This window comes from Equus asinus, chromosome X (assembly GCF_041296235.1).
Source record: "Equus asinus isolate D_3611 breed Donkey chromosome X, EquAss-T2T_v2, whole genome shotgun sequence".
NCBI lineage: Eukaryota > Metazoa > Chordata > Mammalia > Perissodactyla > Equidae > Equus > Equus asinus.
In genome coordinates, this window is record NC_091820.1 from 115,170,134 (window position 1) to 115,191,575 (window position 21,442).

The following is a 21,442-nucleotide window of genomic DNA, read 5'->3' on the forward strand; positions in this document are numbered from 1 at the left end:
AATGAGATCATGCTTAGCATAGTGTCTGACTCACAGAAAATATTAGCTATTATTATTCTTGAAAATGGAAAAGCATGAGGATTTATTTGCTGAAACATAATTGTTTACAAGGTCCCACTCTGCTGTCTTTGTTAATCTAGAAGCATTTTCTGCAACAGCTTTGAACTTTATTTTAAACTTGGAAACTCACCAGAGACTGATTTTTGTTTTGTTTCAGCTGTTCCGAAGTCACCTATGAAGTTAAGCCTCTTATGTGGATTAAGTCAATGGCAATATTGATTTGGGCTTTTTATGAGCTACCAATTCTAGTTATCATAACCTTTCAAAGAAGAAAAAAAATCTCCTAGAAGATTAGAAACTCTCCTATTCTCACTTTGAGTAGACTAAATTGTAAAATAATCCAGTGCATGCCTAGTTAAGAGGGCCATCAGGATAATAAAGAGCAATATTCCATTTATTCAAACATCAACAGAATGTACTTCCTGTATTCTACCAATGAAGGAAAATGTTCAGATTAATTTGTTCAACCTTTTAATAGTCCCTGAGCATTCCCAAAATAACAAACTCATTAGTATGTACAGAATTTTGAATAAATATGGGTGTGCAACGAAAGAAACTGAAATGAGATTGGGTCATAAAACCTTTCAAATGAGTTTGTGACATGAAGACAATAGAAGGTGATGAAGAATCCTACAGGAGAAGACATTTGCTGTTGAAGGGTCACTAAAACTCCATCCTTGAGGTCAATGCCATCAGGAAGTAGTATTAGAGGGAGTACATGTTCTAATGCTGAACTACTTTGAATAGAGTTTTCAGAGACCCACAGTGTAACAAAAGCCACGATGCTTTTGGCAGATTATAACAGAGTAAGACTCTTCTAATCCAATTAGTTAATGTGCATGACTACAATACTGAAAAAGATGGATGTTAGGAATTTGATTTTCATCAATACTCTTTCAGGATTTAAAATTTTTATTATCTGGTGTTAATCATGTCATTTTTAGCAAAGACATTCTTAAGAAGATTTGAACTGAAAACCATTCTCTGGTGTTTCACAGCAGTTTAATTGTAGGTCTTACAACTATAGTCACTATGACAGGGCTAAAAAGTTTGTTAAGCCATTTCCCACTATTGTGCATCCATATAGTTAAGCTACAGAACAAGTGCATGGGGATTTACAATCCTCAATGAAATCACTCAGGCTGGTCTGGACATAGGATGCTCCTTTATTCCCATGCAGAGACTTCCACTTCATTCATTTTCATGTTATTTCCAGTGACACAATTTCCTAGATCCTAAGAATGAGCAGGAAATCACTCTCTGAAAATGGCTGTAATTGGCATTCTATGAGCTGAAGGCACTGTGAAAGGATTTGACAATTGGGAATAATATCTGTGTCCCGGCAGTTTTCAGAATGATTTATGTATACAATCTCAGTTGGTCCTCTGTACCACAGTAAGGAAATATTATCTTCACTTTACATAAGAGGAAACAAAATCTAGTAAAAGTTGTCTTATTAAAAGAAAAAATATTTTTGAGCACTTGCTATGTGGCAGAGTTTACAAGAGTGAAAATGACACAGTCCCTGCCCTCAAGAAGTTTACAGTTTAGCTGAAGAAAGAAATAAGTCAATAGTCAATTACAATTAAGAGTGATTGGTGCTATGGTAGGTGTATATCCAGAGTGCTGGAGAAGCACACAGCAGGGGCATCCAGTCAGAACTGCATGGGAAGAAGGAAGGCTTTCCAATCAGGCAGCGCTTAGACGGTGACTCAAAGGCTGAGAAGGATCTAGCCAGGTGAAGGGAGGGGAGAAACAGGTTTATAAAAATGCTTCAGCCACAAAAGAAAGCTGGTACAAGCGGACCCAGGGTTACACCAACATTTGGAATCAACAGGAAGAATTTTATTAGGTCCAAAAACATTGAAGAAATGAGGGACCATGCTTGTAAAATTGGTAAAGTGGTATAGCTGGGTGGTGTGCACCACAAAGGAACAGATTTTTAGTTTCATTGACGTGTGTGGGTTTTTAACATAAGAGTAAGGAGTTTTAGTGCTGCAGTGGGGATTGAGGTTTGCGGAGTGTAGGATAGTGAAGAGTAGCTCCAAGAGAGTGGCTGATGGAGAAACAGTGACCTCAGGGGAGAGCCATGTTTAAGGCAGGTTGGAAGGTGTGAGGAACCACCTGAGAAGGTTGTAGGGGAAGGGCTACCCAAGGCTTCATTCATTCAATTCAATTCATTCATTCTTTCAGGACAATATTTACTAAGCACTTATTCTGTGATGACACTGTGCTAGGCTATTAAGTCAAAGAGCAACTTGAATTCAAATTGCTGTTAGTTCAGTATTCTTTCTATCACATCACCCTGATAATTCATCAACAGATGCATCAAAACAAAGATACGCAACATTTTAATTCAAATTATAAATATTTGTTAAATGCCTGGCCCACTATGTGAAAAATATTGCATTATTTAGAAGTGTCTAGCTATTGGCTAATGGTGTCTGGTTATATTCCATGATCTCCAAGGACAGAACAATTTTACACTTAGCAGTAAACCTTGTCAAACACTGGAAAATGATAGTAATTTCCTGACGCCTTCAAGATCAATGATCAACAAATAATTATTGAATGTTTCCTCTGGAAAACAATAATTACTGAGTTGAACTCTGGCGAGATGTAAGGGTATATAGAATGAAAATTTAGAATTGCTATGCTAACATTGGGAGGGAAAAATCAACACACCACACTATCACCAAAGCTTGGTCATAGGACTGAAATAGAATCAAATTTCACATAATTTGTAGAGGGGTAGGTTTAGTGTGGTCCTGCCTGAAGACATGTTCTCTGAAGGTCTTTGGTAGCCTTGTGAACCAATTTTAAGTGCTTTGAACTTTGGTTGGGAACCTGAGTAATAAAAACTGCTTAATTGTGTTCCTTTTACAGCATCTCTTTTTTTAAGCGTTATTTTAGCAAAAGTTCAAGTGTTTTTACCAAGAGAATGATTTTATGAGAGTCTGTTTAGTTCACTGAAAAGGTAACTTTCTGACAGCACTCTTGATGAATCCAGATGTCATATAAGATTACGAATCCCAGAATGACAGCCCTTCACAATGTTCTTATGAAGGCAGAATTCTAACAACATAGGCTCCAAACTTTATATTAAAATGTACATTTAAATCCCACAATACCTACATGCGTGCAATTAAGAGTTTCACATACACATTTTAAATCATCTAATTAGTACAGTACAACCAAAATTAATAAAAATCCAAACAATAAGGAGCCTCATTTAATTGAAATATCTCCCTTTCCACTACCACTGGCAGTTGACATTGATATGAGCCAAATATCAACAACACAAAGCCACTCTGAGCTTTTAGGTTCTTTATTTCTAGATGGAGGCCATTCTTCAATGGTTTCTATATCTGCAGTCTAGTACAGTAAAAGTGGAAGCAACTGACCAGACTAACACCTTCCTGCACACACATAAAGTCTTAAGCCAATTCCACAACCAAATTCAAGTCTACAAACTATGGTATGGAAAAAAGGACACTTACACAATTTAGAAAGCTTTTTGTCAATGAATTTTAGGCTGTTATTAACTGCAAAACATTATAAACTTGTTTTTTATGGTATGGCAAAGCATCATACGCTAAAATTATCAAATATTTTTCTATGAAAAGTAAAAAAGATATATAGCAATCAAGGTGGCCAATATTCAAATTTGAGCCTCTTACAAATTTTAATTTACCAGAAGAGAATGCTAAGTGCCATACATTTAATAAACTCATTTGTTCAATAAATATTCATTGAACAGCTATTATGTGCCAAATATTGTTCCAGGCTCTAAAGTTAATTCCAAAAGCACAGTGGTAGAAAGATGGCACAGCCAGCCCAATTGTATTTTTAAGTCAAATTGATCAGATATGTTCCATGGTCCATTGAACACATACACTGGCCCTGCCAATCATAGTGCAAATTGGAAAGAACACTCTGACCATGACCTTGGCTGTGTGTTACAGTTAGGATGCTTCAGAAATCGTCTTTATTGCTATCTATGCATGAGGTAGTCTGAGGGAAACAACTGAGAAACACATAGTTTGCCAGCCAATAACGCTTGCTGAGTATACCTACAACTTAGAGTATTTGAGGTGGCAAGTTATGGGAGAAACAGAAGGCATAAGTGTCCAGGTATGAATTTTAGATGATGCTCCATATAACGTGTCTTCTATCTTGCCTCTCCATTATTACATACAAGTATGTCTTGCTTAAGAAAATGCAATCAATAGGAAAAAGTTAGAGAACATTTCCATTAAAAATTGATCCACCTCATTGTTTCTTTAAATTATATATATAAATATAAACATAAATTATAAAATATATATTATATATATGAATTATGGTGATCACAAAAGTATATGACGTAAATATGTGTATGGATACACATAAAACATAAAATAAAATTCTGCATTTCTTGTGAGTCTCTCATTTCTCAAAACCACAGATTACTTATTTTCCAATTAGTGAAAGTGATTTTGGACCATATTTATTGGTTAATTTGAGACACGTTAGCATTCAGCCTGGTTGTATGTCGAAGTGATAATTTTTTTAAACGTTCTTGAAACTCTGGATTTGAACCATTAATGAGAAGACATAATTGGACTTTAGTAGTGAAGCCTTGTAAATGTCTCTGTTAAAGCTAGAGAAATGGATCTTAACTCAAACCTTTAAATTCTATGAAAGGTTTGGGCGTGTTCTTGTTAATTTTTGTTCACCTTTGAGCTCATTTCTAACTGCTTTCTTACATGACATAAAAGACACAAAGGGTCATTTGCTCAAACAGTTAAAGACTCAAGAGTAATAAAATTAAATACTTCATGTGTTACAGGAATGTTTGGCACCAAAATAGCACTGCATATTGTTCAGTTTATACTGACAGAATAGCAGAATCCTCAGCTTTTGGTATAAAGGCTTCGAATGAGACTATTTCCAAGCTTCCAGGGGATACGAGATTTATCTTCTGTCACCTCTAGACCTTTTCAGAATTATAATGAGAAAGAAAAGTGCTGAAAATAAATAAAACTTATTTGTATATGGAGCTAGTTCTGCATCACAGATGACCAAAAAAGCAGAATAACAGTTTTCTGACAGGATGATTTTCCTGATAGGACATGTTGGCATACCTCATAGTCATGCCTTTGTAGATATTTAAAACTGCTTAGGACTGTTCACATAAATATAAGGCTATATGTTGAAATTCTGAATCTTGCTCAAATCTTTATAATAAAAGAGAATCAACATATAACACAGGTATGGTCTCAATCAACCCTATGAACTAAAACTCTTTAAGATGTCACAGTTTCCCTGTTATCTATTGAACTAAAGCCATGCCCCTTCATGTCACTTTTTTAAGTTTAGCAACTGCTTCCTTCTATTTTTTTTTTAAGATTTTTTTTTTCCTTTTTCTCCCCAAAGCCCCCTGGTACATAGTTGTATATTCTTCGTTGTGGGTCCTTCTAGTTGTGGTATGTGGGACGCTGCCTCAGCGTGGTTTGATGAGCAGTGCCATGTCCACGCCCAGGATTCGAACCGACGAAACACTGGGCCGCCTGCAGCAGAGCGCGCGAACTTAACCACTTGGCCACCGGGCCAGCCCCTGCTTCCTTCTATTTTGCACCAGCCTCCGTTTTTCATCAATCTTCAATAGTCTCTCTGCTTCAGCCATGTTATCTATCGTGGTTATCATTCAAATGATCTGATTTACACTTGTTTCTGGCCTTTGTGTTAACCATATAACAAATGGGACCTAGAGAGTTAAAAGGAAAAGAACAAAGCTTTGTTTCCCAGTCTTCACAATCCCAGGGCTATATATTCCCTTTGATTCTGCCCTGTAGTTGAAGCAATTCAAAAAGAGGAACCAAATTATGTACCTAAAAGAAGACACAGTAGTCCTCGCCTTATCCATGGGGAAGATGTCCCAAGACACCCGGTAGATGCCTGAAACCGTGGATGGTACCGAACCCTATATACACTATGTTTTTACTATGTTTTTTCCTGTTCATATATACTTATGATAAAGTTTAACTTATGAACTAGGCACTGTAAGAGATTGACAATAATAACTAATAATAAAATAGAACAATTATAAAAATATACTTAATAAAATTTACCATAGTTCTTAGGAATCTCAGCATACAATTTTTTCTTTCCTTATGAAGTTGAGAACTTTTACCTTTTCACTTAAAGGAAGCACTTCATGGCTTCCCTTTGGCATGTCTGAATCACCAGTAGTGCTCCTCTTGTGCTTTAGGGCCCTTATTAAGTAAAATAAGGGTTCCTTGAATACAAGCACTGTGATACTGTGAGAGACAATCTTATAACCCGGATGGCTACTAAGTGACTAGCGGATGGGTGGCGCGCACAGCATGGATATGTTGAGTAAAGGGATGGCTCACATCCTGGATGGGACGGCGCGAGATTTCATCATGCTACTCAGAATGGCATGCAATTTAAAATTTATGAATTGTTTATTTCTGGAATTTTACATTTAATATTTCCAGACCACAGTTGACCATGGGTAACTGAAACCACAGAAAGTGAGACCGTGGATAAGGGGGGATTACCGTTGTCGCTTTGTTTCCCAAGGCATAGTCATCCATGTGACACTTAGCTAAGAAGCCTGTCTTTTCCTTCTGAAATTATGTAGATCCTCAAAGGAAAATACAGAATTCCATCAAGTAAACAGTTATTTCAGAAAAGAGCACCAGATCACTCTCCATACTATGGCATAGGTTTTAATCTAGATTTAGGAGAAGCATTAAGGGGTTAAACAAAGGGTTAAACATAGGGATAGACCGTAGAAATGGAATGAGTGTGTAGAGGCAAGAGATATTTTCAGATTGAGAGCAAAAAGCTATGTAGCCTCAGAAGCAGCAAGGCACAAGAATCGAGAAACTGATCTAGCTATTCCTGGGTAGAGAATGTCCATCAACGAGACACAGATGGGCAAAGGTAAAACGACACTTGTGTAATACATCTGTTAACTGGTAGTTACTGTGTATTGTTTCATAAAGTTAGTTTAAGAATCTATATAGAGAATTATTTCCATCAAATTTTGCCCTACTAGGTGAATCCTACCATTTGTTAATGAATTGGTATCGAGGAAGTGATGAATTGTGACTCACTGTCACCCCGTATACTCGTAGCTACCTGATGATGAGGAAATGGAGAGTTTTACAGAAATAATGATGTTTGGAGGATGCTTGAAGGTGTAACTTCTACACTGCCTCACTGTAAATACACTTCCTCCATTTTTCCACCTATCTGGCTCCCTTCACTTCTCCAAGACCAGGTTCCAAACTTACCTGTACAATATATATTTTTGCATACATCAGCATAACTTGAAAATATCATTTGTACATAGGGGCATGTTGTATAAATGTCTATATAAGGAAATATTGCCTCCTTTGTTGGAAACAAAATCTAGGCCATCTGTGGATTTAGCCCCGGGGGGAAAACTCCCTAGTTGATGATGATAGTAGTAAGTCAGGGTGACACAATGCCAAGGGAAGGTGAAATTCAGGGGCAGAGTGTACTATTTGGTGGTCTCTCACCCCTACACACTTGTAGATTCTCCGTTTAGTCCTAAATCTTGGAAGGTCTAAGTTGCATTAACAAAGGGAGGTGAAATTCCCTTAGCAGAGAATCTTAACCCATGCTCCATGATGCAGAAGGACTTCAAGGGCTTTCTGATCCCCTCTAATGTACGGCAGATATTGCATGTGCATTTTTTTTCTGAAAAGAAGATTCAGAGCTTTGATCAGATTCTCAAAGCATTCAGTAGTGCCCCCTCCTCTACCCCTTGCTTTGAAGAACCATTACTATGGGCATTGGGAGACATTTAGGAATTTTCAGAAGAATGGTAATGAGCTGATTTGTGTTTTAGAAAGATCACTGGCAACAACATGGAAGAGAGTCTGGAGTTCCTTACTCATTAGAAGAAGAAACTTTAACTCAAAAAGTACATACTCTGTCTCCCTTAAATCTGTTATAGAGTGGTACCCCTAAAATATAGAAGTTCCTACTTCATTTTGGCACTCAATACTGTTTGGAAACCATTTTTCCCAGTGAGAATAAATACTCAAAGCTCATAGCGCAGTGTGGACATCATCTACTAGAGCTGCGCCTAGTAGTATAGCAGGAAGTAACAGGCTTTAGTCAGAGAGTCATGGATTTATATCTCAGCTCTGCTACTAACCTAAGCTGTGTAACTCTATAAAACAGGGCTCACGATGATTCTATCTCTACATCATAGTTGTGATAAGGACTAAATAAAAACTAAACGTGAACCTGCTCAGCAAAGTACTTGACACATTTTGGGTCAACAATATTTATTGTCATTAATATTCCCACATCTCCATCTTCAGTCCCACCTCATCTGAACTCCAGATATGTATGTACAACTCCCTCTTGGTCTAGTCAAAAATCTCTCATTACTCACCTGAAGCTCTTGACTTGATCCACACTTTCAGCAGATAACCTGGTATCTTCTTTATCCAAGTAAATTGAGATTATCAAGACATCAACTTTAACTCTTGCCACTCCATTTCGGAACTTACTTCCTGTCTTATAGGAAGCCTTGAACTTTCCCCTTTCAAAGACTTTCTTTCCACCTGAGATCCTTAAACATCCTCCAGCAGAGCCTTATTCCAGTCATCACAAATTTACGTTCATTCACTCTTCAAATCCTTGTGATTTGGTGTCTTTCCTAAGATTATTGAAAAGGGCAGTGTATGCCTGTCTTGGATGCACGTTGGAATCCCCTGAGGAGATCTAAAAAATGCCTGGGTCTCACCCTTGGAAATTCTGATTTAATTGATCTGAGGAGCAGTCTTGGCACTGGGTTTTGTAACACTCCCCAGGTAATTTTACTGTCCAGTCAAGGTGGAAAATCTCTGGTCTAAAGTCAATAATGACCTTCTAAACTGCCTGTTTTACTGTCTTTTGTCAATTCTCAATCTAATTGTTGATTCTGAAATGCTTGACAATAGTAGTCACATCTTCCTGCTGGAAAGTTTCCTCCTTTGGCTTATGTCATACCCCTTCCTTTTGATTCTTCTCTGACATCTCAAGCCCACCTATTTTCTTCTGCCTGCTATTTTAAAATTCAAGTGTTTCCCAGGGTATCACATTTGGCTTTCTTTATTTCTGACTGTACATATTCTCACTGGATGATCTCTTCTACTCCCAAAGCTTCAGGAGCCACCTATTTATACATGAGTCCAAATACACACACACACACACATGCATGCACACAGTGACACCATTTCCAAGAACTCGAGCTATGAATTTAGAGCTATCTATCTCTGCATAGTAGTCATGGCAGTGGGCTCTAACATCAGACTGCCCGGGTTCCAATTCAAGTCCTATTACTTAGTACCTCTGTAATAATGGGCTAGTTACTTAGCATCTCTGCGCCTCATTTTACTTATCTGTAAAATGGGGATAATAATGATCCCAATCTCATGGCATTATTGGGAAGATTAAATAATATAATCCATCTAAAGCATCTTACTCAGTGCCTGGTGCTTAATAAATGTTAGATATTTCTCTTACAATCATTGTTATCATTCCCCAAGCAGGGTACGTGATTCTAGTTTTGAGACTCGTAGTACTTTACATATATCACTATTATAACATCAATCATATTACATCGCTTTGCTGATTTATATCTGCCTTCCCAACTGTACTCTGAATTCTTTCAGGGCAAAGACTGCTTCTTATTTATCCATATATCTTCAAAGTTTAACACAGAACTTGGCACAGGTAAGCAGACCTCAGATAGGAAATAGGTTTTATCTCTCTTGTCAACCCTCATTGATTGACAATGCTTGCATGGAATGCTGTGTTGATGAGGATGTGCATCTGCAGTTGGGCTCAATAAGAAAGAGCACCACGATTTGATTAGGGATGTCTACCACGGGACAGCTTGAGAGAGCAATGGCACAAATGCCATGGACATCCCACCCCAGTTTTAGGTGCTATATAAATGAATTTTTATTGAATAAGTTTTCATGAATAAATGATACAGGCTGAAAGACATGAGCCAATTAGAGTTGTTGCTAAACAACTTAGTTTTTTCTTATAGTCTAAGTTCTTTCAGGGTAGTCATTATAGATTTTTATGCTGGAAACGTGACAACTAGAAGCATAACATGCTCACAGCAGAAAATTCATTACATGTGATCAAATGCTGTTGAAATTTTCATTTTATAGACTTTGCTACATTATATTAGACCTGCCATCTGTGGTCTTTACCACATAAATACAGATCCTGAGTTTAGGAGTTCTTTCACAATTTTTGTAAGAACTGTTATCCAAACTGTTTAGATATAAGCAAACAATAGTTTAAACTACTGCTAACTGCTTGAAATAAGAACCTAGAAATGTGCTTTTCAAATTTGGGCTTCTGTCTACTCCTTGAACCCAAAAGTGGCAATGCTGCTTGAGTAGCTTCTGCTATGAGATGAAGTGAGCGGTTTATTAGCCTGGGACAAGGAGGGGAAACAATAATAGTCACTTCTGTCTATTTATTTCAAGGTGAACTTCATCTTCCTAGCACAGTACTTGGAACACAGTTGGCACTAAATGAATGTTTGATGCATAAATGAGTAAATGAAAAAATGAGTGGATGGCTGGCTGGCTGGCTGGCTGGCTAGCTGGATGGATGGATGAAAGGGTGGATGAATCGGTGGATGGGTGGATGGGTAGATGGATGGATGGATGACAGACAGATAAACTTTGCTTCCATGTAATCTTGGTAAATACAAATTGGCATTTTTAAACTTTTTCCACCAGATGGCGATAATGTGAGATTTAGGCTTACGTTGTAATACAGAAAGAGGAAGACAACAAACCAACCAACCAAAAACGGTATGAGAAAGGGAAGTCACAGAAAAGCAGGTTGAGAAGGGAGAAATGAAATGTTTGTGTCAGCTGAAGTATCTCAGGAATCCATACTCTTGCAGGGTTTTTAATAGATCCTCACCATACCTCTTGTTTATGCATGAGTGACTTTTCATTCATAATTACTTTTCGGTAAAATGGCTATATTCAAAACTAATCTTATCTATTATAAAAATTATACAGCAATTCTCATAACTAAAATTATGATGGTTTTATATATCCACATATTTATATTTTCATTTGACTTATACTAATTTCTCAGTTAATTTATGCCTCCCTTGGAAATGAGGCTGCTTGGGAACAACTGCTAGCTTGTGTGCCTCCAGGAAATCTACCCCTGTTATTAGACCTGCCAAAAATTATATAAAATAAGCTTGCCTAGGGCTCATTCATCCTGTTAGTAAAGAATTGTGAATAATACCAGATTAGTGTCCATCCCTTAATTCGAAAGCTTTTGGAAAATAAGAAAATCACTTTTAGAATCCAGCACTCTGTGTGTACACGGTGTGGGGGGGGGGGGATGCTGCTTTCTTAGCAAATAAAGATAAGAATATGAAGATACTTTCATATGGGATAAAGTATTTCCTCTTATTAATATTTCCCCAAACCAAGCCCTGAGCTGGATGACACAATGACTCCCCTAAAAAGTAGAAACAAACAGACTCAGGGATATTTCATTACAAATTATATAGTATATCATTTGCCCTTTTTTAATGATAATCAGAATTGGAAAAGCTCTTTAAACTTCCTTTTAAACTCTTGGTCATTGGAACATAAAGAGGCTGACAAGGTTGTTGAGGAAAGAAATGAAGGGAAACTAACATTTATTGGGTTCCCAAACATTTTCACACTTATGATCACAATTAAACCTTATGACAAACCCATGATGTAGGTATGGAAGGCAGTGTAGCTTAGTGAACAATGGGAACTCTGTAGCCATCAACTTGACTTCCAGTCTCACTCTCACCACTTCATAGCTGCAAAAAGTCTGGCAAGTTATTTCTTCCCAAGCCTCAGTTACCTCATCTGTAAACTGGGGATAATATCTCATACCTCAAAGGTGTTTATGAGGAACAAATGTAAAGCACTTAGTACAGTCTTGGGACAGAGTAAGTACTATTCAAGGCTTATTATTATTATTATTATTATTATTACTGTGATTATGGTGTTGATGATGATGATAATGAAGTCAACTTTGCAGATGAGGAACAGACTCAGAGAGCTGAAGTAACTTGCTTAAGGCTGCAGTTAGTAAGCTTGAAAGGCATCTAGCACAGTGTCTGACACTATAGCCAGTGCCCAATCAACATTGTTTGCTTTCTTCCTTCCCGACTTAAAATTCAATGATTTTCTGAAAATTTTATTTCTTAAAAACAATGAGTCAGACCTAACTCTAGCTAGGCTGATGCAAGATGCTACCAAAGACATATATTTGTGAAAATGAAGACCATTTTCTTTTACTCATAGGTAGTAATATATGGAATAAGAAAAAGGAGGATTCCAGACCTCACGTAAAAAAGATGATAATTGGGCCCATGGTTTTGCCTAATGTAGGATAATTCTTTTCTCCTCCAAAGAAGTACATATTTTGCTTCATAGGTGTCTCTAAAGGTCAGAGAGTCTGTGGCAGATATGATATCGAGTTTCAAGACTTTCACTTCCTGGATCTTTATACTTTATATAAGTCACTGGACTGAAGTGAAAGTCTTATCCTCGGTTTTGCTTTTTGTGATTTGAGTTACCCAAGGTTAACTGCAGTCTGGAAGCAGATGATCTTCCTACTAACCTATCCTCGAAGGTCAAGAGTAGCCTAACATTATATCATAATGCCTACATCATTCTCCTCGCTTCATCTCATCACATAGGCATTTTATCATCTCACATCATCACAAGAAGAAGGGTGAGTACAGTACAATAAGATATGTTGAGAGAGAGATCATATTCACATAACTTTTATTACAGTATATCATTATAATTCCTCAATTTTATTAGTTGTTATTGTTGTTAATCTCCTACTGTGCTTGGGTGATAAATTAAACTTTATTAAAGGTATGTGTGAATAGGAAAAAACATAGTATATACAGGGTTCGGTACTATCTCTGCTTTCAGGCATCCACTGGGGATCTTGGAACGTATCCTCTGTGGATAAGGGGGAACTACTGTAGGTTGAAAATGCATTTATGTCAGTTCCTGGATGATAAATTTAAGTTTTTGTCCTCGGCCTTTTTCTAGTCTCACCCTACACATTCTCCCTGAGCAACCTCATTCATCCCCAGGCATCTCCTACGATAAGACACTGATGAACTCAAATCTACTTATATCAACAGTCCAGCTCTTTCCTGAACTCTAGATACATATTTCCAACTGCCTGATGGGAAAATCCACCTGGATGTCACCCAAGCATCTTAAACTTAACATATCCAAAAAGAAACTCATTCTCCTCCCTCGCAAACCCACTCCTCCACCTATTTTCCTTCTCTTGGTAAATGGATCATCATCCTCCCACTTGCCCAAACTTGAAATTTAGACTCATCCTCAGATTTGTCATCTCTTTGGACTTCGACAAGTAATCAATTACCAAGTCTCATCAATTCTGCCACATTAATCTCTCTCTCTCTTTTTTTTTTTTTGAGGAAGATTAGCCCTGAGCTAACTACTGCCAATCCTCCTCTTTTTGCTGAGGAAGACTGGCCCTGAGCTAACATCCATGCCCATCTTCCTCTACTTTATACTTGAGGCACCTACCACAGCATGGCTTTTACCAAGCGGTGCCATGTCCGCACCTGGGATCTGAACCGGCGAACCCCAGGCCACCGAGAAGCAGAATTGCGCACTTAACCACTGCGCCACTGGGCCAGCCCCTGCCACATTAATGTCTCTTGAATATGCTTCTTCACTTCCACTGATACAGCTGGAGTTTAGACCTTCATCACCATTCTTAGCCTGGGCTAATTCAGTGGCTTCACAGATTGCCTCCCTGCATCCAATTTTTCCCAATTGCAATCAATCTTCTCCACTGCTGCTTACACATCTACAATTCTCTTCTCTATTCCTCAGCCTAAAAATTATAATTCATCAGGAATTTCTCCATCACTTGAAAGGGTTTTTTTTTTTGTAATGCTTAAAGGAAAAAAATAAATCCTAAATTGGGCATGCAAGACTTTTCGTGATCTGGGTCCAATGTACCTTACTCTAGCCATATTGAAATTTTCACCATTCAGGCCTTTTCACGGCTTTATTCTTTTGCACCTGCTAATCTCCCCTCTTGGAATGTCCTTTTCCTACTAAACTCTTAAGAAAATTTTAACACCTAGTTCAAATATCATCTTTCTATGGAACCTGATGCCTCTGGGTACTTCCATAGCATTTTATCTGTAAAAGTACTTACTACATTTAATTGCAACAATTTGTTTGATGTCTGTTTTCTGCACCACATTATAAGTTCCCTACAAGCGGAAACTACTGTACTAATCTCCATCACCAGCATCTGACTCAAAGCCTGACACATAGCAAGTGCTAAATAAAAGCTTATTAAGTAGTAATACATTGTTGAAAGGAAGTTAGAATGGCATCATAGAAGACAAACTTCCCTTGTCTCAAAATCCATTTTGATCACAATGCACAGAGACAATATCTAAGGCTGGCTAGCTCTTTATACTGACTCAGTACAAATTGCTTATATTTTTAGAACTGTCACCAGAAGTGCATTCTTATTTAAACTCACAGCATATTAGGTCAAGTACTCTACACTCCAATCCCATAACCCACAACTCACAATTGTAAGTTTATATTCTGTAAAGATGAACTTATAGAGAAATATTTTAATGCGATCTAAACGCTTCTTACAGTGTAACAGAGCCAAAAGAATTCCCATGGGAAAATATTTCCCAAATGCCAGTTAGGCAGGAGAAGAAAATTATTTTATAACAAATTTACACTGTCTTTAGTTGAATAAATAGGGAAGATTAAAATGAATTACTTGAAAAGATATAAAACTTTTACCAATTATTTTAAGAGCTAAAAAATGAGTAACATAGTCAATATCAGAAACATTTAAAGTATATTTAAATGTTAGTATGAATATCTTAAATCTTTAACTCAATTTAAATTTTTCTTTTTCTTTCTTTTTTTTTTTTTGAGGAAGATTAGCCCTGAGTTAACATCTGCTACCAATCCTCCTCTTTTTTTCTGAGGAAGACTGGCCCTGCACTACATCCGTGCCCATCTTCCTCTACTTTATATGTGGGACGCCTACAACAGCATAGCTTGCCAAGTGGTGCCACGTCTGCACCTTGGATGCGAACCAGCGAACCTTGGGCCGCTGAAGGGCAACGTGCGAACTTAACCACTGTACCACTGGGTCAGCCTCCCTAAAGTTTTTTAATGTAGTATTCTAATACTAATTAGAATACAGTAGCTTTCATTTATAATGACTGCATTTTACATGGTCTGGGGCAGTACGTGAGAATTTGCATTTCTAACAAGTTTTGTGGATGCCACTGCTGCTGGTCCACATTCCACACTTTGAGAACCACTGATCTAGATAATCAAATCTATTTTTTTCATCTCAGCATTGACTTATTCTTTAAACAAGGTAATCTGTGCCAATGTCAGTATTTAAAAAGCAGTTTTCAGTGCATGATAAGTACTTACATTTCAGTCGATAGCAAATTATTCCTTAAAAACATTATAGAGCACATATTATATGCCAAGTATTATAGAAAAATAGAGATCAATAAATAAATCATGATCCCCATCTTCATTGAGTGTACAATCTAGAAGAGCATATACAAATCTAATAATAAGTAGTAATGGGTACAAAGAAAGTATCCTTGAAGTTTAGGGAAGACGAGATCACCTTCACAATGGAGTAGTGATGGTGGTAGGGGGTGATACTGCAACAAGGGCTCTATGGCACAGATGCTGGTAAGCTAGGCCTCAAAAATGGTTGACTATGGATAAATGGAGAGAGTAGGGAAGGGCCTTCCAAGGAAGGGGTAACAACATGGCAAAGGGATTGAAGAGGGATGAGGTAAGAGCCAAGGAGCTCAGCTAGGAAACAAAAAACAGTCTAGGTAAGATATAATGAGAGTAGAGTTAATGATAATGGAGAGGAGAAGAGGGATTTGAGACATTTAGAGATTAAATCTGCTGGAATAGGCTACTGATTAGATATGGAAAGCATATATGGATGGCTGGGGAGAATGTGAGAGTCACTAACAGATGCTGTGATATAAGGAAGAGGAGTAGGATCAGGGGTGCGAAGATGATTGCTTCCATTTTAGATATATTGATTTAGAGTTGCCAGGGGGTTATTCATTTGGAAATGTGCAGTAGGTAACTGAAAATTTAGGACTAGACTCAGGAAATAGGTTAGGGCTGAAGAGAAATATTTGAAAGTCACCCAAATAGATGCTATCATTGAAGACATCTGAGTAAAAGAGATTTCAAAGGGATGGAGCAGTGGTTCTCAAACTTGGGCGTGCATCAGAATCCTCTGCAGGGCTTGTAAAACCACAGACTGCTGGATCCCACCCCGCCTCAGCATTTCTGATTCAGTAGGTCTGGGGTGCAGCCTGAGAATTTGCATTTCTAACAAGTCCCCTGGGTGATGCTGCTGCTGCTGGCCGAGGGTCCACATTTTGAGAACCACTGATCTAGATAATCAAATCTATTTCTTGCTTCATCTCAGCATTGACTTTTAAAAAAAAGTAATGTGTGTCAATGTCAGTATCTTTTTTTTCTATGTAGTTAAAACAGTATCTAATACTGCTTATCTATCAATTGAAAAGAAATAAGGAAAACATATTTCTATCTACCTGTTTTCTATTTATTAGAAACAGTCTTTCAGTCCATAATTGAGAAACCAGGGTTGACCAAAAGATGTGCTCCACATTAAGGCTGTAGCAGCAAGGGTTCCACAAATTCTTACTTTCCCTTGGGACTGTGCTGCTCAAGGTTTCAGCATTCTGTTCAGTGCTTGGTGGTCTCCAGCAACCTTTTTAAAACTCTTTTAGAAACCAAATATTTATTTGAGACTTTTGTCCCATATAGGCAATGGCTTGAAAAGCACTTAGCTGTTTACTTTTCATCTTACTATAAATTATTTATCCTTCAGTCTGTAAATGGCTATTTGTAGGATTAGACAAATTTTGAATGCTCTGATAAGAGGATTGTTGCATCCAAATTCATGCATAATCCATAAAAAGCACATGTAACCTACAACCTCAGCTGCGCTGGCATATGAAACACATTCACTAAGCATATGTAAGCAGTGCAAATTACTAACCAGTTAACATCAGCAAATTTGGTTTTGAAACATAAGTTTACGCACACAAGTATTCCCTAATGAGAAATAATATTAGTTATAAAAATCCAATAAAAACATACCTTGAGTAGATTTCTCTACTTCTTTCCTCTTTCTACTCTGGCTGTTGTAGTTCATCCTCAGTTCTTGGTTATAGTCATGCAGAGTTTCTCTGGAGTTGTATGACTGCCTTGGTTTTCTTCCATCTTCACTCTCATCAGAAGAACTGGTATAAGCCAGATCCATTTCATGCTTGACTTTTGACAGAGGCTGGTAGGGTTTGCAGTCCGTTTGCTCCATCTCTGATTAATCAAACTCAGTTTCATGAAAAAAAGGAAGAGGAACTCCTTTAATGTAAGCAGTCCTGGAAGGGAGGAAAAAAACACAAGCCTTCTTAGATTTGTCTTTTTGCGAGGAAATGCATCTGGCAGATTCACAATTGGTCCTGATAATACTATCAAAGGAATGGAGCAAAAGACAAACCAGATGACACGAAGCTAGCCGGAGGCAATAATAACACCCTGTGTTACATGCATATATTGCCAAGCATTTAGTATTAAGCTGGAGGTTGCAGCATCAGAAAATACTCAAGGTAAAAGAAAGACAGCTTTCAGAAATATTTGTATTGGAATTCAAACAAAGGACAACGTTGTTCCATGGTGTGTGCACGTTTTTAATGTTAAAATCAGTGGTTAGATTAAAAACATTATAAGATTTGAACATGGCCAGGAGTACAAATATTAACCCAGCACACTTCACATTTGAAACGAAAACTGGTAAGAGAACTACATTCAGAAAAAACACATTCTTGCCTCTGGTTTAATATTGCGTTTGAGAAAGGGGCTCTGAGGAAAGGAAGGATTCTTTGTGAGAGAGGCTCATGAAATAAAGTGTCCTAGAGGGGGACTGAGCTCTTTGTGTTCATACTGTGGCTTTTGAGCCTCAGGCTTGCAAAGTATTTTTAATGAGTTAGGCGGTGGTAAATTTTTGTTCTTCATAGTACCGAGAGAATGTAAACAACACTTCTGGTGAGTACACTGGTATAGGAACAGCAGGATCTAAATCAGGTTTAGAAATAGAAATTTTAAACTTCGTGATAAATCACTGAAAGAACCTCCCTTCCCCACAGAACGCTGAGCTAAGAGCCACTAAGGCTCTTAGGGCCAGTAGAGGCATTATCTGCCTTACTTAGCACAGAGAGGTTTGAGAAGATCAAATGCCATCTGAGATGTCAAAGTTCTCTGAAAAATTTAAAGCTCTATAAACATATACTTATTTTCGTTCTTTACATTATTTTATCATCATTTTCATCCCCTGCTGCAACTTGGTCCTCTCATACAATGTTAAAAAAAAGAACACAGCTTGAAACCAAATGACTTTATGATTTTACTTTGCAGTGAAATGGACTGCTTTATTTTTCTTTAGCTCTTCACCATGTGTATTCTCAAAGAAATCTATAGACATCTAGATGGTGGCTCCCCTGTCATGTATAGCACTTAACTTTTTGAAATTTATATTGCATGTAGAGCAAACACATAGAACACAGAAATCACTCAATAAAGCTTGTGGACTGATGCATTCAATGGTACATAATGCTTCGTAGTGTGCACAAAGTTTCACAAGTTGAAGTCTTATTTTCCTAACCAAATGTTCAGGTCCTTGAAGGCAGAATTTGAGTCTTCTTCATCTTTATATCCCCTACACCACTTAGCACTACTCTAGGCGCACACATAGTAGAAACTATTTAACTCCTAAACATGCAATTTCCATAAATGGTCTACAGAGATACCTAATTCGGTCTGAATTAATATCAGAGATGAGACTACTTGGAGAGAAAGCAGATAAAGTATAGTAAATGAATACATACTGATGATTCAACTACAATCTAGTCTCATACCATCTCATGGCTTCATACACTGTTTATACACTCCCACATTTACAGTTCCAACGTAGGTCTTTCCCCTGAACCAGAAACTTGAATATCCAGCTGCCTACTCACTATCTCTGCTTGGATATCTAAAAGGCACCTCAAACTGAATATGTTCAAAATTCCAGAGCTCCTGATTCCCACCCCTTCCCAAACCTGCTCCTCTCATAGTCTTCTCCATCTTGGTAAATGGCAACTCCATTCTTCTGTTTGCTCAAGCCACAGACCTCAAAGTCATCCTTGATTCCTGTCTTTCACATGTAATCCTTATACACTCTAATGCACTAGCCTTCTTGCTATTTCTGAAAATACCAGGCATGTTTACACCTCAAGGCCTTTGCAACCTCCCCTTGTAAACCACCAAAAAATGTCACTTCTCATCTTCTTTCCTGTCTTTCGTAGCACTTACCACTAGATGACATACTATGTATTTTGCTTATTTGTTTGTTGTCTGCCATGTGTCTCTCCCCACTACAATGTAAGCTCTATGAAGGTAGGTATTTTTATCTGTTCTATTAATTGCTATAGAATAAGCACAGTGTCTGGCATATAGTAGACACTTGGTAAATACTTGTTGAATGAAATGAATAACCATTGCCCAGTATTCACAGGAGGGGCTAGAAAGAATGTGGAAATAAACAGGCCATAGTCTCCGCCCCGCAAGGAATTTAACAATCTAATGCAAGTGATAAACAAACAACTCCACCACAAAGCAGAATGAAGTGATTCTTATAAAGAAAGACAAAGTAATGTTTGCGCACCAAAGATGAAAATATTGGGAAAGGATTGTACTTGATTTAGCTTATTTGTTCATCACCAACACCATCACCACAACCACTGAAATTCCATTGAGCATCTATGTCATAAGGCCAATTTAGGTCTCTTTCTTCTTAGGTCTTCCATAGCATGTTCTTCAGAAGGTAGACAGTTGTGTCTGGATGTTAGGCCTTGATTTTGCTACAAACAGTGCAAACTGAGAAATGTACCAATAGCAGACTTTCAGAGACGCATCTTTGCAGCTGAGGATTGGGCTTTCACTCGGAAAAAGAGGCATCAATAAAGTTCATCTAACTTCATTTCATCAACGCATACAATTCCTTGTTCATTAAAGAATGAAACTTTACCGAGTAGGGATGAAGAGCTATTTCCCACATAAGGACACTGATAATGCAAATATACCAATCATGAGCCTTATAATTAAAAATAACTTAATAAAATGCTTTCTGTTATAATATAGAGATAAATAGATACTATTTTATTTTCTAAAGCACACACCCCATCTCTCACTTGCTCCTTCAATCAAGTTTGGTTCACTCTGATTGGAATTAACATAGTAGAGGTATGGCCAAAATAACACTCCCTCTTAAGCCTCAGTTGGGTACAAATTTAAACTTATCTTACACCACTCAAACCTAACACGTTAAATTTAAAAACGAAAAAATCTCACTTCTAATGCCGAATGTTGTGTTTTAGCAACTATGATTTATCATGTTAAAATCACCCTTATTTTTGTGTATGGAAATCTAGACATTCTCTTTTTCCTCAATATGTTTATTTGCAACACGAAAACTCCTGAGTGAGTGAATGAGAGAGAGAGAAAGAGAAAAAATATTCCTATAGCCATTTTGAACCATTTTCAAAGTTCTAATCACAGCTATGAATCAGCTAGGAATGTCACATCTATTCAAGGTGTCCTTGGAAGCAATCTTCCTTTAAACCACCAATTGGTATAAACCAAGAGAGAATAATCCTTCCCCGCTCCCTGATCCTCAAACACAACTTCTTGTCTTAAAATTTGTGTGAGTGGACCCAGATGGCAGAGGATACATTCCAGCTCTCTTTAGGCACATGATATGGAGGCACATACAACTCTGTGTGCCTAGAGCTGAGAAAATATATAACTGTGATATTTACAAAAGTCTTGAAAGGCAGAGCTTGACTTCACTCACAGTTTGCTTTTTGAAAATAAAAAAGTGGGAAAACATTAATAAAAAAACTAATATTTTAAATCTAACAAAGTTTAAGAGCACAATAATTCTGAAAAGATGCTGTTGCAAAAACTCTAAGGTAAAGGATAGCTTCACATTTGCTTAACTGATTTTTTCATTCAGTGCCCACCATGGCATCCTGGAGGTCCACTGACAAGCGAAGGTTTTTAGACATGATGATGATACTGTCAACTCATAGAAAAACCAAATGTACATATAATGCTATTTGCATCAAAGCAATTTTTTATTTCTC

The 21,442-nt window shown here is 37.4% G+C and overlaps 1 protein-coding gene across 2 annotated transcripts in view; it reads right to left on the minus strand.

The window, feature by feature from the left end:
* TENM1 (teneurin transmembrane protein 1) overlaps window positions 1-21,442 on the minus strand; it is a 748,343-nt gene that overhangs the window by 515,370 nt on the left and 211,531 nt on the right. For both annotated transcript variants that reach the window (XM_070502852.1, XM_070502851.1), the window contains exon 3: window positions 17,358-17,638. In XM_070502852.1, the coding sequence (XP_070358953.1) occupies window positions 17,358-17,574 (217 nt within the window). In that variant the 5' untranslated portion in view covers window positions 17,575-17,638. The remainder of the gene's footprint in view (window positions 1-17,357; window positions 17,639-21,442) is intronic.